At 35.0% G+C, this 17,701-nt stretch overlaps 1 protein-coding gene across 2 annotated transcripts in view; it reads right to left on the bottom strand.

The window, feature by feature from the left end:
- Positions 1 to 2,256: 2,256 nt before the first annotated feature.
- The window catches only part of LOC138327911 (complement decay-accelerating factor-like), a 35,410-nt gene continuing 19,965 nt past the window's right edge, over positions 2,257 to 17,701 (bottom strand). For both annotated transcript variants that reach the window (XM_069274364.1, XM_069274365.1), the window contains 6 exons: positions 9,661 to 10,794; positions 7,652 to 7,742; positions 7,023 to 7,202; positions 6,641 to 6,817; positions 6,156 to 6,332; positions 2,257 to 5,632 (listed from right to left, as the gene is read on the bottom strand). In XM_069274364.1, the coding sequence (XP_069130465.1) occupies positions 5,442 to 5,632; positions 6,156 to 6,332; positions 6,641 to 6,817; positions 7,023 to 7,202; positions 7,652 to 7,742; positions 9,661 to 9,975 (1,131 nt within the window). In that variant the 5' untranslated portion in view covers positions 9,976 to 10,794 and the 3' untranslated portion in view covers positions 2,257 to 5,441. The remainder of the gene's footprint in view (positions 5,633 to 6,155; positions 6,333 to 6,640; positions 6,818 to 7,022; positions 7,203 to 7,651; positions 7,743 to 9,660; positions 10,795 to 17,701) is intronic.

The raw sequence follows: 17,701 nt of genomic DNA, 5'->3' as shown, positions 1-17,701 counted from the left end.
TATTGCGTGAGTTTTTAATTCTGCGACATTTCACGATGTTATTGTCTTCACGATGAATACACTTGTTGACATTTTGTTACATAGTTTCATAAATACACCAAATAGTACGCCCGCGGATGTTTTTCGCGATAACAAGTCCTTCGCGTAAAAAGAGAACATTTTCCACTCGTGTAAATTTCCACATTTACAGTAAGCATCTTCATCGTAATTATCTACCGCCGTGTTTACTACTCCACCATCATCACATTATTGATGGGGCATAAGGTAACTACCATACTTCATTCCAAAGGATTAAATAAAAACAAAATTTTCAACAGCAATTAAAACATTTAACAGAAAATCTAGATACTGCAGTCCTATTTTCTTTTCCAGAAAACATTTGTGCAAAGCTAGTCTGTTGTTCGACAAGCTTTGAAAACTTTTTGATTGATAAGTTTAGTACAATATAACACACGGTTATACTTAACCTCTGGTGATCAACGAAATCACTTCGTTAAAATTATGATTCGTTATTACAGACATCTGATATGATCCTTGTTAGGGAATGAAAATCACCAAGTTATCACTATGAATTCGTTGTAAGTATGTTCGGTATAAACATGTTTTACTGTATGAGATAATGAATAAGTAAACAAAACTACAAATTATTAATACACTATTTTGAAGAAAATCTTTTAATACTGACGCCAATTCCGTCTGAAGTGTTTCAGTTTCCGTTCAGTAGATAATCTAGTGTTGATCTGCACATGGTAGTCCCATTGCTTCCATGAATATTGATTAGTCGTTATGTCTTGAATTGTCTCTAATGGTTTCCTAAATCAATGTGCAGCTTAGTCTAGGCGGAATAATCTGGTCTATCGACCAAAGGCCACCTTATTACCAGTAATGGCGAACTTATAGGTTATTTGGGTAACGACTAATCGGATATGACTGTGGTGATTATTTGAATATTAAGATTCGTACTAGCAAATATAATTAGAAAAAAAAATGAAATAAAGTGCGACCAAATATAATTGGAAAAATGAAATGAAATGTGACCAAATATAATTAGAAAAAAAAAAATGAAATAAAGTGTGACCAAATATAATTGGAAAAATGACATAAAATGTGACCAAATATAATTAGAAAAATGAAATAACAATTTGTAGAACATCATATTTAATAATTCAGCATGACATATATCAAATATATAAAAAAAACCAAAAGCACATTAGCAGAATGAATTGTTGGGTTTAATAACAATACTACAGTATGGAATTTAATTAAATCAAACTCTCATATACTTTGAAATAAGTTTTACTATGGTGTACTAGACCTAAAGTTTTACCCTAGTCGAAATTTTTCACGATTTTGACTCGAGGAAATTTCAGTGTTTTTTTTTTAATTCGCGATTGAGATATAAGAGTACAATTATTAAAGATCTTGTTAATCATATTTTCGCAATTAAAGCAATGTCCCACAAAATCGCGATATTAACCGGCTATTTGGTGTATAATTATGATACAGGTTTATGTAAGCAAACAAAGTCGATTGTCATATCCATATAAATCATGATATAATCTAAACTTCATTCTCGCACATTGCATTCGGAAGGGACCGAATCAATAACTAAAGATTGTACATTGTACATTGCTAATCATCCTATATCTGTCGACCGATCTCGACCTTCGCAAAACTACATCTCATCATGATATCGTAAAGGTGTCAATCATAGTTAATTGTTCAATACTTATCGAGCTTTTTTTCAAAATTATATGAAGAAACTATTATTAATTTCTTCTTTGACTGGTAGCTAAATGATTTATTGACAAAAACGTCAGCCGTTCAATATTTTTACACAAAAAAGAGTTGTTGTAGACATAAAGTAAATATCCTCATTATACATCAAAGAAATGTTATCAATATTTGCTATATTCTATATATCTGATTTAAGAAACGAATTCCTACGTCCTTACGCGGAAATATCAAGATATTATGACATGCATTACCAATGCGGTGGCCGGGTGATTAATGATGGTCCACCTCTGACAGAGCATAAATAATATCTATCATTTGAACAATAATCGATGTTTAATCGTGTATATACATGCTAAATTAACAAAAATACATATAAAGTAATTTGTTTTGCTTTTGCTGTTTGCGCAACCACTACCTCATTTCATATAGGGCATAGTGTCATTTATTATTTTAAATACCTTTATATAGAAGTAAAATAAGAATGAAGCGATGGTAATAGTGTAAATCAAGTAACTTTTGTTACTGAAGAAAAATACTCTCTGTTCCTGTTTTTATTCAATACAAATTAAAATTCGCATGCGGAGTAGCATTTTTAAAATGTCCCAATATTGTCATAAGCCCTTTACCGCTGCGTCGCCAGTTCGAATCCCATGTGGGCGGTTCCCACATCCTGACCGCTGGGCGGTGGTATTTCAAGGTACTCCGACTTTAATTCACCTCCTAAACATGCCATGTACTTTAATAACAATGGCTGTTGTTAGGACGTTTAATCAATACAACAAAAGCATCATCTTTATTGTCATTAAATAGTAGCCAAATAGTTGAAAACAATCAAATAATTCACGAACATGCTCTGCGCATCTCTTTGGACAATATTTTCTTAGTTGTAAAATAAAACTTCCAATAAAAAATGAAGAATCATAATTGAATGACTTTTTATTGGATTATGACACAAAACAATGCGTGTTTTACAAAAATGTCACTATCAAATAAACATAAAAGGCTCTCCGCATTTTTCTTTCTTAATTCTTAAATACATCTGTTTCCATCAGTGTCGAGCATCTTCGTGGCAGGTGCGTTGCGACATCAATGTTGATTTAGATCCCTTCTTGTCATGATATTCTTACACCTTATACAAAGTGATACTCTACATCAAATGAAAAACATATTCCAAATCGATTATCCAGTATGCTCATTTTTCTTTGATATATTTGTAAGATAACGGCTAGGACTTTCGCGATGTCCTGCATTACTATACAAATGATAAACGACATCGAGCCATTTAATAATGCATGAAAACCAGACGTATGACAATGATGGTATATCATGTTACGGTAAAAACAAGCTAATATTGTACAGGCGAATCCTAGTTTGAAAAATATCATCATTGAAAAAAAAAAACCCAAAAAAATAACAAACAACCTATTCAAAAAAATCCATAGTGTAAAGACAGGCTACATTTACGCTGAATCATTCATGTTCATTGAAGAAAAATAGTCTTAATGAACGCTGTCAAGCATAAACATTAGGAGTAAATATTTCAAAAGCTAAATATGTTTTAAAATCAATAATGTATATATGTATATGCGCTAGAACCTTGGATAAACGGAAATGAGTGTTGTATTTTCCTAATGTCTCTAGCAGTTCTTTGCACATTTTATTCAAAACAAAACTAAAATTGAAATATTTATTATATTTCACAAATGAGCTAATACACAATATGTACATGTGATTTTAAAACGACACATACCTTAATCTGGAGTTTCATCGAAGTTAAACAAGTTATGCAGATGTTTCGTAGTGTATTCACGGGGTTCACATTATATTGTGATAAGAACTACATATATAATATATACAACGTATGGAATAATATGGTAATATTGATGACTTATGATTATATAAACAATATCAAATACCCTTGAAGGACCAATATTAGTCAGGGTAATCAAATCCTCTCGGATATCAAAAAAACAGCCAGAAATAAAATGTACCAATTTTATCAACACAAATAAATAATATTTTGTCTTACTTGTACAACAAGTTCTCTATCAATTCGTTATTTTTATCCGCCGGTCGCTGGATGATGGCCGACACAGGGACCTATTTTCTTCAGGGGGGCTGTTTGGCGTATTACGGAAATTGAGGTCATTCTTAGTAAATGTTGAGCAGCAGGCACTTGTGAAATCGTGTTTAAGCTAAAAATTTCTTGTTACATCGACTTTAATTTTGAAAACATATTGGTCATGGAAAGTGGCGAACACATCTGTTAACATAGAAAAATGTTATGTTTTCAACAGTACCGCACCAAAAATTTCGGGTAAGTTGAATCGCCGAAATAATTTATAATAACCCAAAATCAGGTCTATAAATCACATGATTCACTGCTGATCAGTGTCCATAGACAGTCAAACGCTGAAGGTAGGGCTTAAAAGTTTAATTTAAAATGGAATTCAGAAAATACCTTCGTTTTGGGGTATATTGCTACATCGTTTTTATAAAATCACTTGGTTATAGCACACACTCCCTTTTAGCAGGAAAAATCTTCCTATATTAAATCTGCTTTGGCAGACAACACTCTTTATGGAATGACGAGATAGTTCATAAGATATAAGCAAAATTGTAAACATAACGAAAACAGGTCCCTGACGAACTTAGGACACTTGACCATACATTGCTGATGTTTTAGTTTTGAAGGGACATTTCTTCTTTTCAGAATATAATACTTATTACGTCGAACGCCCGAGATAAAAGAATATAATGTTGTTCATTTAAGCTTTGAAATGCATTCATTTGCCGAATATAGGAACATAAATGCCACTTGAATGCAGTTCAATACTTATATTTACACTTGAGAACAACATTATGATGAAATTTCAAGAGATTTTGCATCTATAATGGATAAAGAAATCATTATCATGAACGACAAAACAGACCTTTAAACAGCCATCTTCCGTAATCACTTGCACGGCAATTGTGATGTCACAATAATAATGACGTCATAATAAGTGTACGGCAGTTCAATGACTAATGAATGCCAACTGCGATTAAGATTACATAGTGAAAATGTAGATCCCAAAACTTTGCTCACATATCGAAAAATAACCTTCATAAAAAATCTTTCATATTTGACGATCATTCACTATTGATTGACCATTAAAATACCAAGCACTGAAACAAAGAAATAGTTTCTCTTGATTGTCAACATAACCTTTGACTAAGCGTGTGTATCTTGTATAACACGGATAAGCTGACCATAACATAGTAAATGTTTATATTTGTATGGTGTCACAACACATTTTGTTTGAGACACAGCAAACTGAATCAATGCAAATGTATGAAAAGGTGATTTTTCAAAATATCACAAAGCGGAACGTTAAATAAGCTGTCGGAACACACAGACACAAGTACAAGTGTATTAATCGTTGACTTCCATTACAGCATACTGAGTCAGATTTATATAAATTTATCTCGCATCATTGGAATGAAAAGGTCATTGCGTGTTTACAGACAATTACACATATAACTGATTCATCAAGGGGTATTTTCCATCAAAGATTCGTTCATTATTCATAACCATTATATTCCTTTCCTGGACATATTCCTTGTTCTCAAGATAAAGAGTAAACAATGGGTAATGAACCGGCATAGATAAGATGTAAATTCCTCGTTAACTAGTAGTGGTTTTTTTTTGGTATTAGCGTCATTCATCCGAATAAGCCAAGCAATTTGCATTCAAACGCTACACCCGACCAATGGCCTCCAAGCTGACATACCACAGATTTATCTTGAGAGGTTCCGTATCCGAAATCACAGTCATAGTAAGCCCGACCCCCTACATGGGTATTGATGCTAGTGACGGAACCATGGGACACGCTTGGCGGGGAAGAAGGGCATGCTGAAAGGAAGAAAATCAAGCATCATGAAACATCTAATTAATGAACTATGATCTGATTGATAAAGGCAGTGAAAACACATCAAAACTCATGAAATAGACAAAAATAAATGAAACTGTATAAAACTAAGACAGAATTTTGATCAGGGGTAAACGATGCCTTCATAAGTGCCGAAGTATATGAGTTTTGTGAACCACAAGGAAGGACTGTCTCAGATAACAGTAACTTAATGAGACGTTTAACAATATAACCAAACCAATTACTAATGCGTTCTTTTTGTAATTGAGAAATCAATATCATAAGAGTGAAAGAGATGTTGGTACATTTTGTAGATACAAATTCAGATATGTCTTATGATTGTCAAACATACATATACTTTTTTGACTTTTATCACATGATTGCAACTTCACCAAAACGTCACAGAAATTGGATGTTTCCTCAATTTTGAGTTTGAATTATTCTTATTATGTCATACATGTGACATGTGATTTGTCGTCATTGGAAAGAAGATTTATTAAGACTTACGTATTTCGTTACATGAAAAGGAGACACCTGACCACGAACCACCAAGTTGACACGTGCGCGTGTTCGTTCCAGACATGGAGTAACCATAGTTACAGGTGTAAGTTGCCATCGATCCCACACTGGTACCATAGCCAGACGTCACACTTGAGTGGCTCACAGCAGACGGAACGGAACAAGCTTGAAAAAAACAGGTTGTCAAAAAATCTGAGTAATATAGTAACAGATGATTGTTTCTAAAAAGAAATCAAAATCAGATATAAAATTTGTGTTGAATATAAGATTTGTGTCAAGACGAACAAAGAAAACGTACATTTGTGTGAAAAAACTAGAAAATCAAACAATGAAATATAGCTGCAGAAAAGTTTGGATATAAATGTCAGCATTAAAAACATTCAGTTAGTAAATATACAGTTTCAGGGAAATCTTTATATAGTAATTGCTATGGCACCGTAGGATTTTAACATTAAAATAACTTAATAACTTACGTATTTCGTTACAAGAGAATTGAGGCGAAGACCAGGTACCTCCTAGCAGACAGGTTATACTAGCAGGTTCGCTTGTAAGGTAATACCCATAGTGACAGGTGTAAATAGCTTGTTCACCTACAGGTAACTGGTAGGTCGTAAGGTCAGCGTTAGGAACACCTCCGGGGGTCGTGCATGCTTAAAAAGAAAGTATGATTAAAACCATTTGCTTTCATTGAGGAAACACATGCATATAATTTATGTACATGTTTTGTTTTGTTCTCTTAGTTATATTTATCAAGGTAATGACATGTCTGGGACTAACTTCATTGCTATTGATTCTGCAGCAATACATATATGTGATTACATTTACAGATTAGATATATTAATATTGTATACATACGTTTAAGTTCACAGACAAAGTCGATATCAGTGAATGTTCCGTCAGCCAAACACGTGAGTTTCCCATCACCCTGTCCTGTTCTGTAATAGTTGGTGTTGCACGTGTAAACCGAATCTTGGGAAATGCCAACATTCTTCTGACTTACAGTGGCATATGGAACACTCGGGGGGTCAATGCATTCTGTTGATAATGATATTATTGTATCAGTCACAGTGTTTTTAAAAAAGAATACAAAAACATTGTTAAAAAAAGACATTATGTTCAAGTGTAATTGCCGCAGGTACAGCCAAAATAAATAATTAAATATATGATTAGAAGTGTATTTTCATTCTACCAGGTAAGTTAGCTTGATATTGTTGATAAGGAACTACCAAATTATGCATTATTATCGATATTTCACTAACATGAAGTTGGCTTATGCTATTAAGTGTTTGATAGGTCTTCAAACTGTAACAAGAAAATCGAATCATTAATGATATTGATATTGGATTATTTTGATAATATCCATTTTTGGTGATATGACATTTTTTCTAATTGACCTACTGCCATCAAGGCAATGCAATGACGTTAAAGCATTTGTGATGCATGCAGACTGCTAATTCTAATCTTGTTTATCACTTGTACCTTACCTGTGAGAACACACGTAATTTGGTGACTTGACAATGTTATACACATTCTGTTTGGAGGACATTCCCCTGAGCACGTGCGATTTTCATATAGCTGTAAATTAAATGAAATGCGATTAGATACTAATTATAACATAATATATTTTTTAGGGAAAAGTAAGTTAGTGTTGCTTACATGTAATGACGTCACAATCGATACCTCACTTCAAGGAAGAATTATGTTGATGAAGCTAGGATCTAACCACGATTGACCGGGCTACCAGAAATGTAAGCCTTCATTCGGTCTTTTGTAAAATCATATTACTGTGACGCTTTCATAATATTTTGAATTGAACTGTGATACTTTGTAACTGTTACTTGTCATCCACTGACAGTCTAATTATGTTATGAGTGATAATTACTTTAATATTGAAATTATTAAAATATTATGCCATTTTATGTTATATGTTATCATAAATGTTGAAAATATTGTACATTTTCTCTTACAATATTACAACACGAGTAATGAATTTGTGCCCATTGTTATCTTATTGTTTCCAAATACATTTTTGACTTATAATGGTACTGGATTTTAGATGATATTATATAACACAATTATGTACAATGTGCCAACGTAACTTTACATCATATAGTTTGTTAAATATTGATATTTAATACTATAATTGTGACATATTGTATTTGCACCAGGTAATATATTAGTATAAATTGATGTCTTGTATCTGTATTTTCATGTTATTATATCTTGACATGATTTGACCATGATTATGTTCGACGGATCCCACCCTTGATCATAGGACCCCCATGCTTTCATGCTTACTGTCCTTATGTTCTGATTCTTAATCAAGTTTTTAATTGTTTACTTTTTCTTTGTTAAAGTACATAGATTAAGGTATATGACTGTTTCAGTAACATTGACCGTATGGAACTGGTAAACAGATCTATTCAGTGTATACCAGGGCTCAGGTGATTAAGCTTATCACAGTTTAACAAGATTCAAATGAAGATAAAGTAATTTCTGGTAATACGACTTTTACAATTTTGTTGATTTTAGTAAAGATATTATCACATTTTTTTACAGCAAATTAGAAATGAAAATTTCATTAATCATGTGATTAAGATAAGCATCCTTTGAACAACCGGAACCAGTTCGACAGAAAACTGCCCTGTCGTTGGACGAAGGGTGTTTTTACGTATCAACTACCATGATAGTGTCTACAGTATGTAGATACTAGTTCTATATATCTTTGATGTTTTTTATTTTAGGGTTATAGAAAAACAAAATATGAATCATATAAATACGTAAAATATCTTATTTGTTTAGGACTAGAATCACTAACTAAAAGGACGGAATGAAAAATAGGCTTGTGTAAATAGCCAAAACGTTATTGTTGTATTAAAGTCTCTGTCACAATACTTTCTGAAAACAATGGATTTATCTGAATGTTGTATGTGCTAGCTATTTAATAATTAATCGCTCAGTGTTGTTATTAAAGAAAACTGAGCTTACATTGATTCACTGTGTATATGTTTTTTTTTTTAAATTTCCATTCACCTTATACCTTAGTATTAATGTATATCAAAATGTTTAGTGGATTGTTATGTAATCTGAACATAGTAAGAATATTTTTAAGACTAATGACTTTTGGTTTTCCCCCGCAAATTTGTGTGTTTGCCCCTAATACAGTGGTTGAATAACTTTTCTTAATAAACATTCTTTTCATTTTGAGAGTCCCTATTGTACAGAAGTTTGTTTAATTTTTGTGTTTATATCCACAGCCGCTATTTGTTTTTCAGTGAAAAAGGACTTAATGTTTATGTAATTCCAAACAAATGTTGGGAGTACCTGCTTTATTTGGTGAAAGACATACGATCCCAGTGTAACATACCTTTCGCGCATTTTTTGACAATTTACGCGTTAGCAGTAAGATCGCATGCTAAATTTCACTCTATTGAATGACATCATAACCTAAATGCATTTTAATTCAAAAGTTTAAATCGGTTGCTAACTTTACCTGTGATAAGTCGGTTTTGTCGAGATAAATCCAGGTAAGATCCTGTATAAGACTGGTTTTATCGCTGTTAGTGTTGAATTGACAGATCAGAGAGTGTCGCTGATAGTTGACGGACAGACACTTTGTTCTCACCACACACTGTTTTCCGCACTGAATCGGACCAATCGAATCCATTGTCATATAAACTGACCCGTCCAGTCGTCCGGGTAACTGTATTTCCATCTGATTTCCTAATACATTACTCAAATGTATAAACAAGAGCCTGATTACCACGAAAACGGCCCTAGTTGTAGCTCCACTGGAAAAGCAAAACATTCTCGTCTCACTCTTCGGATCATTGATAGAACTGTGGCCTACTGGAACTTGTTAAAAGCTATCCGATGAACTACTCTCAGCGCTCACTGCGTTGCTAATACGAAAGAGACTAAAATCAATTTTCATAATTGTCAAATATAACCGACATAGTTTGTGGTCTTGCAGTCTGTCTTCTTACATACAATTAAAGAATAAACAAAGCTTTTCTTTGAAATATATATACAAATCTCGTTGTCCAGGCATTTACTGCGAGTAGCAATGAGTCAAATAGGACCAACTATCGACAGGCTCACATACACTATACCTTAATGTACAAACGAGACGAGGTGAAAGAATATGATGTGACCTGTTCAAACACGTGGTGATTCAACGTTCTTCTTTTGTTTTCTCTCGCAATTAAACACCCATGTCATCTACCATCTTGATCAACAAAATGCTTATTTAATAGAATTTTTATCTTAATAAAATACTGAGATAATAAATTCTATAAAATTAGTATATAAAGATATACCATTTGATATTTAAAACGTTGTTAAAAAACGTGCAATGACCATTCTCAGATAATACTTGGTTATAATTGTAGCGGCATTGGACAGGGTCGTTAATTGGTGGGCAAGTGGCTCGGGCGATGATTTGAAGCCCAGGTATGACCGTAACATTTTATCCTTTCCTGTTACAGAATTAGCGTCTATTAAAACAGGAGATTACGGTGGTGGAATTGGTTGTCGTATTCGAAGACATTAGGGAAAGTGAAACGTCCGACTAGAGCTCGGAGGTCCCGGGTTCGGAATTCGGTCTGGCCTCTACTGAATGCTCTCTCTTGAAATACATGTAATTGATTATTTAATATAAGATTTAATTCGATTTAGCATTAAGGGTAGATACAATTCAGTAGAAGACAATTATTCTCGCTGACATAAATTCAACTGTATATGTGTGACCAAGTTGATAACACAATATTTCATGGTCTTTGCAATGCTTTAATAACCAATGTCAACAAGGAATGCAACTTCGTTCTCTGAAATGAAGCATGTGGAAAGTCAATTTCAACAATATATACTAGCATCATAAACATATCACGTTGTCGAACTTCATACCGAGTTGTTCCGCATAACGCATCCATGGCAAATAAGAAGATAACAAATTAACTCGGCGCCAATAATCTTCACTCGTGGGTCAGAGCGACACCTTCGGCCCCTATCTTTGTAGCCTTGCATATGTTATTTTTAAAGAGATATCCGATCGGATAATAAAAGTACAATTATTATTGTTCCTTCATGAATATAAAAGTTTGATTGTAATTGTTTTTCGCCATTCAATTTCAAAACACATCTGTATATTCAGTAGTGTAAGTCAAGGCGCTCATTTTAGCTGTAGGCTTTTCGAAAAAAAAATCTAGTTTATATTTGATAATTAATCATTTATTTCATTTATATTTGTAATTTTCTAGTTTTTAGTAATTGCTTTGATTAACGTTGTTTGTTCGCACAGAAAATCTCCATACCCTCAACTGCAAGACTGTGGTACATATTTGCTTTTTCCTTTTGTATTATGTTCTTGTGACTCTTATCAAACTTACAATTTAGCCACACCACTTTTCATTTCATATAAAAATTGAAACACTTTTGAATTTCGTATCTAAAATCCCTCTAAATTTATATCGCAAATAATCTTTCAATTTTACTGCATATAAATGAAATAGATATATTTATACCTACAATATATAAATTCTTAAGAGAAAGGATTATATAAAATTGAATAAATATGTTCAATCTGTTTGTATTCTGTCTATATATTTGTAAATGCAATTAGATCTGATTCTAACATAAATTAACGTTTTATCATGGAGAGAATTTAAAAAAACCCAATATATCACGTTGTCGCTATAAAAAAAACCCCACATAAATGGCTAAGTAAGTAACACAATATCTAATAGGTTTAGACCAAAGTGTAATGATACAATCATAGCATCGAAATTTAGAATCAACGGATTCCGTTGACTAAATTGAATTAAACCATTATATACGAATTGCATTTCATCTAATTGTCTAGCATCAAATAGTAAACTTAGAGATAAAAGTATAAAATATGGCACATTATTACTACGACCTCACACAAGCTATTTCAGGACGGTACTCTAACCGGAGTTTACTGTTGACACCTTTTTCGAAATTGCCATCATGATCATGTATTACGTCTAATATCTTGAAGACAATGTAAACAAGGTAAACTTTTATAGTCAAGACGACATCATTGAAATATTTTGCCAAATATCTGTTTCGAAATATTTATACAGGTTTATTAAACCCTGAATATTTTCAAAATAAAAAAATATAAAATGTAAAATTTCCAAATTTAGTCGCCTTTCACGACCATGCAGACATAGTTCTAACATCCTACCTCAGTGAAGGCGTTGCTTGAAATTAAGCTTATAAAATAAGTCTAAATAATTTTAAATCCTGCTTTAAACATTGGAAAACAGCATATTAGTGGATATATGATACCATTCATTGAATATGACCTGATTTATGCACGTGACCTAGACAATGTGACCCTAGGATGTAATCAATTTAAGCAGGTCATGTCAAGATCCCTATGCAGTACTAAACATCAATTTAAAGCTTTCAGATCGGTGAAAAATCAGCAAAAATATTAAAGATTTAATGTTAAAATAGAATAAATGCTAAACTAGGTCACTGTGACCTACTTTTTGAAATTTTCATCAGTTTTCTGAACTGAGTTTAACAATACCAATGTTTACAGTCAAAATCTGCAAAAAATGTTAACTCTAATATTCAACTATATTAAAGTAAAAACGGTATCAAGCTAGTTTATTAATAATCCGAAATAAAAGGCCAACATCGTATTTAATTGATTAGGACATTGACAATGAAAATGTGAATTTTCACCTTTGACCTTTGACCTCTGCAATTACCATGACTGCAGAAAAAATTGGATATTCTGAATAGCATGCAATATGCAGCAGACCCTACTCAATTTTTTCTTATCAATGCGTGGCCTTAAAACGGTCAAAAGTGATATACCTCCTTTTTAAACAAACCACGGTAACTATAGTGCCACATCATCCGACAATGATGTAGCTAAACAAACCATGGTCATTAGAGTGACACCTCATCCGATTATGATGTAACTAAACAAACCATGGTCACTAGAGTGACACCTCATCCGACAATGATGTAACTAATCAAACCATGGTCATGAGAGTGTTACCTCATCCGACAATGATGTAGCTAAACAAACCATGGTCACTAGAGTGCCACCTCATCCGCCAATGATGTAGCTAAACAAACCATGGTCACTAGAGTGACACCTCATCCGACAATGATGTAGCTAAACAAACCATGGTCACTAGAGTACCACCTCATCCGACAATGATGTAGCTAAACAAACCATGGTCACTAGAGTGTTACCTCATCCGACAATGATGTAGCTAAACAAACCATGGTCACTAGAGTGCCATCCCGTCCGACAATGATGTAGCTAAACAAACCATGGTCACTAGAGTGTTACCTCATCCGACAATGATGTAGCTAAACAAACCATGGTCACTAGAGTGCCACCTCATCCGACAATGATGTAGCTAAACAAACCATGGTCACTAGAGTGCCATCTCGTCCGACAATGATGTAGCTAAACAAACCATGGTCACTAGAGTGACACCTCATCCGATTATGATGTAGCTAAACAAACCATGGTCACTAGAGTGACATCTCATCCGATTATGATGTAGCTAAACAAACCATGGTCACTAGAGTGACACCTCATCCGACAATGATGTAGCTAAACAAACCATGGTCACTAGAGTACCACTTCATCCGACAATGATGTAGCTAAACAAACCATGGTCACTAGAGTGACACCTCATCCGACAATGATGTAGCTAAACAAACCATGGTCACTAGAGTGACACCTCATCCGAAAATGATGTAGCTAAACAAACCATGGTCATTAGAGTGACACCTCATCCGACAATGATGTAGCTAAACAAACCATGGTCACTAGAGTGACACCTCATCCGACAATGATGTAGCTAAACAAACCTTGGTCACTAGAGAACCACTTCATCCGACAAGGATGTAGCTAAACAAACCATGGTCGCTAGAGTGCCATCTCATCCGACAATGATGTAGCTAAACAAATCTTGGTCACTAGAGTGTTACCTCATCCGACAATGATGTAGCTAAACAAATCTTGGTCACTAGAGTGACACCTCATCCGACAATGATGTAGCTAAACAAACCATGGTCACTAGAGTGCCATCTCATCCGACAATGATGTAGCTAAACAAATCTTGGTCACTAGAGTGTTACCTCATCCGACAATGATGTAGCTAAACAAACCATGGTCACTAGAGTGCCATCTCGTCCGACAATGATGTAGCTAAACAAACCATGGTCACTAGAGTGACACCCCATCCGACAATGATGTAGCTAAACAAACCTTGGTCACTAGAGTACCACTTCATCCGACAATGATGTAGCTAAACAGACCATGGTCACTAGAGTGACACCTCATCCGACAATGATGTAGCTAAACAAACCTTGGTCACTAGAGTACCACTTCATCCGACAATGATGTAGCTAAACAAACCATGGTCACTAGAGTGACACCTCATCCGACAATGATGTAGCTAAACAAACCATGGTCACTAGAAAGTTACCTCATCCGACAATGATGTAGCTAAACAAACCATGGTCACTAGAGTGACACCTCATCCAACAATGATGTAGCTAAATAAATCTTGGTCACTAGAGTGTTACCTCATCCGACAATGATGTAGCTAAACAAATCATGGTCATTAGAGTGCCATCTCGTCCGACAATGATGTAGCTAAACCAACCATGGTCACTAGAGTGACATCTCATCCGACAATGATGTAGCTAAACAAACCATGGTCACTAGAGTGACACCTCATCCGACAATGATGTAGCTAAATAAATCATTGTCTCTAGAGTGTTACCTCATACAACAATGATGTAGCTAAACAAACCATGGTCACTGGAGTGACACCTCATCCGACAATGATGTAGCTAAACAAACCATGGTCTCTAGAGTGTTACCTCATCCAACAATGATGTAGCTAAACAAACCATGGTCACAAGAGTGTTACCTCATCCGACAATGATGTAACAAAACAAACCATGGTCACTAGAGTGTTACCTCATCCGACAATGATGTAGCTAAACAAACCATAGTCATTAGAGTGACACCTCATCCGACAATGATGTAGCTAAACAAACCATAGTCATTAGAGTGACACCTCATCCGACAATGATGTAGCTAAACAAACCATGGTCACTAGAGTGTTACCTCATCCAACAATGATGTAGCTAAACAAACCATGGTCACTAGAGTGACACCTCATCCGACAATGATGTAGCTAAACAAACCATGGTCATTAGAGTGTTACCTCATCCGACAATGATGTAGCTAAACAAACCATGGTCACTAGAGTGCCACCTCATCCGACAATGATGTAGCTAAACAGACCATGGTCACTAGAGTACCACCTCATCCGACAATGATGTAGCTAAATAAATCATTGTCACTAGAGTGCCACCTCATCCGACAATGATGTAGCTAAACAAAGCATGGTCACTAGAGTGTTACCTCATCCGACAATGATGTAGCTAAATAAATCATTGTCACTAGAGTGTTACCTCATCCGACAATGATGTAGCTAAACAAACCATGGTCACTAGAGTGACACCTCATCCGACAATGATGTAGCTAAACAAACCATGGTCACTAGAGTGACACCTCATCCGACAATGATGTAGCTAAATAAATCATTGTCACTAGAGTACCACCTCCACCGACAATGATGAAGCTAAACAAACCATGGTCATTAGAGTGTTACCTCATCCGACAATGATGTAGCTAAACAAACCATGGTCACTAGAGTGACACCTCATCCGATTATGATGTAGCTAAACAGACCATGGTCATGAGAGTGACACCTCATCCGACAATGATGTAGCTAAACAAACCATGGTCACTAGAGTGACACCTCATCCGATTATGATGTAGCTAAACAAACCATGGTCACTAGAGTGACACCTCATCCGACAATGATGTAGCTAAACAAACCATGGTCACTAGAGTACCACCTCATCCGACAATGATGTAGCTAAACAAACCATGGTCATTAGAGTGACACCTCATCCGACAATGATGTAGCTAAACAAACCATGGTCACTAGAGTGTTACCTCATCCGACAATGATGTAGCTAAACAAATCTTGGTCACTAGAGTGACACCTCATCCGACAATGATGTAACTAAACAAACCATGGTCACTAGAGTGTTACCTCATCCGACAATGATGTAGCTAAACAAATCTTGGTCACTAGAGTGACACCTCATCCGACAATGATGTAGCTAAACAAACCATGGTCATTAGAGTGTTATCTCATCCGACAATGATGTAGCTAAACAAACCATGGTCACTAGAGTACCACCTCATCCGACAATGATCTAGCTAAACAAACCATGGTGACTAGAGTACCACCTCATCCGACAATGATGTAGCTAAACAAACCATGGTCACTAGAGTGTTACCTCATCCGACAATGATATAGCTAAATAAATCTTAGTCACTAAAGTGACACCTCATCCGACATTGATGTAACTAAACAAACCATGGTCACTAGAGTGTTACCTCATCCGACAATGATCTAGCTAAATAAATCTTAGTCACTAAAGTGCCATCTCATCCGACAATGATGTAGCTAAACAAACCATGGTCACTAGAGTGCCATCTCGTCCGACTATGATGTAGCTAAACAAACCATGGTCACTAGAGTACCACCTCATCCGACAATGATGTAGCTAAACAAATCTTGGTCACTAGAGTGACACCTCATCCGACAATGATGTAGCTAAACAAACCATGGTCATTAGAGTGTTATCTCATCCGACAATGATGTAGCTAAACAAACCATGGTCACTAGAGTACCACCTCATCCGACAATGATCTAGCTAAACAAACCATGGTCACTAGAGTACCACCTCATCCGACAATGATGTAGCTAAACAAACCATGGTCACTAGAGTTTTACCTCATCCGACAATGATATAGCTAAATAAATCTTAGTCACTAAAGTGACACCTCATCCGACATTGATGTAACTAAACAAACCATGGTCACTAGAGTGTTACCTCATCCGACAATGATCTAGCTAAATAAATCTTAGTCACTAAAGTGCCATCTCATCCGACAATGATGTAGCTAAACAAACCATGGTCACTAGAGTGCCATCTCGTCCAACAATGATGTAGCTAAACAAACCATGGTCACTAGAGTACCACCTCATCCGACAATGATGTAGCTAAACAAACAATGGTCACTAGAGTGCCACCTCATCCGACAATGACGTAGCTAAATAAATCATTGTCACTAAAGTGCCATCTCATCCGACAATGATGTAGCTAAATAAATCTTAGTCGCTAGAGTGCCACCTCCACCGACAATGATATAGCTAATCAAACTATGGTCACTAGAGTGCCACCTCCACCGACAATGATGTAGCTAAACAAAATCTTGGTCACTAGAGTGCCACCTCATCCAATAATGATGTAGATAACAAACCTTGTTCAAGAATGTGGCAATCAATGAAAAATAAATGATAATAATGATAAAGATTTTTGTAGGAAATATAAAGAGATGTTTGTTAAGAAAGTAAAAGATAAATAATGGGACGGGT

This window comes from Argopecten irradians, chromosome 7 (assembly GCF_041381155.1).
Source record: "Argopecten irradians isolate NY chromosome 7, Ai_NY, whole genome shotgun sequence".
Taxonomy (NCBI): Eukaryota; Metazoa; Mollusca; class Bivalvia; order Pectinida; family Pectinidae; genus Argopecten; species Argopecten irradians.
The sequence above is the reverse complement of the archived record's forward strand: the minus strand, read 5'-3'. Positions and strand labels throughout refer to the sequence as shown.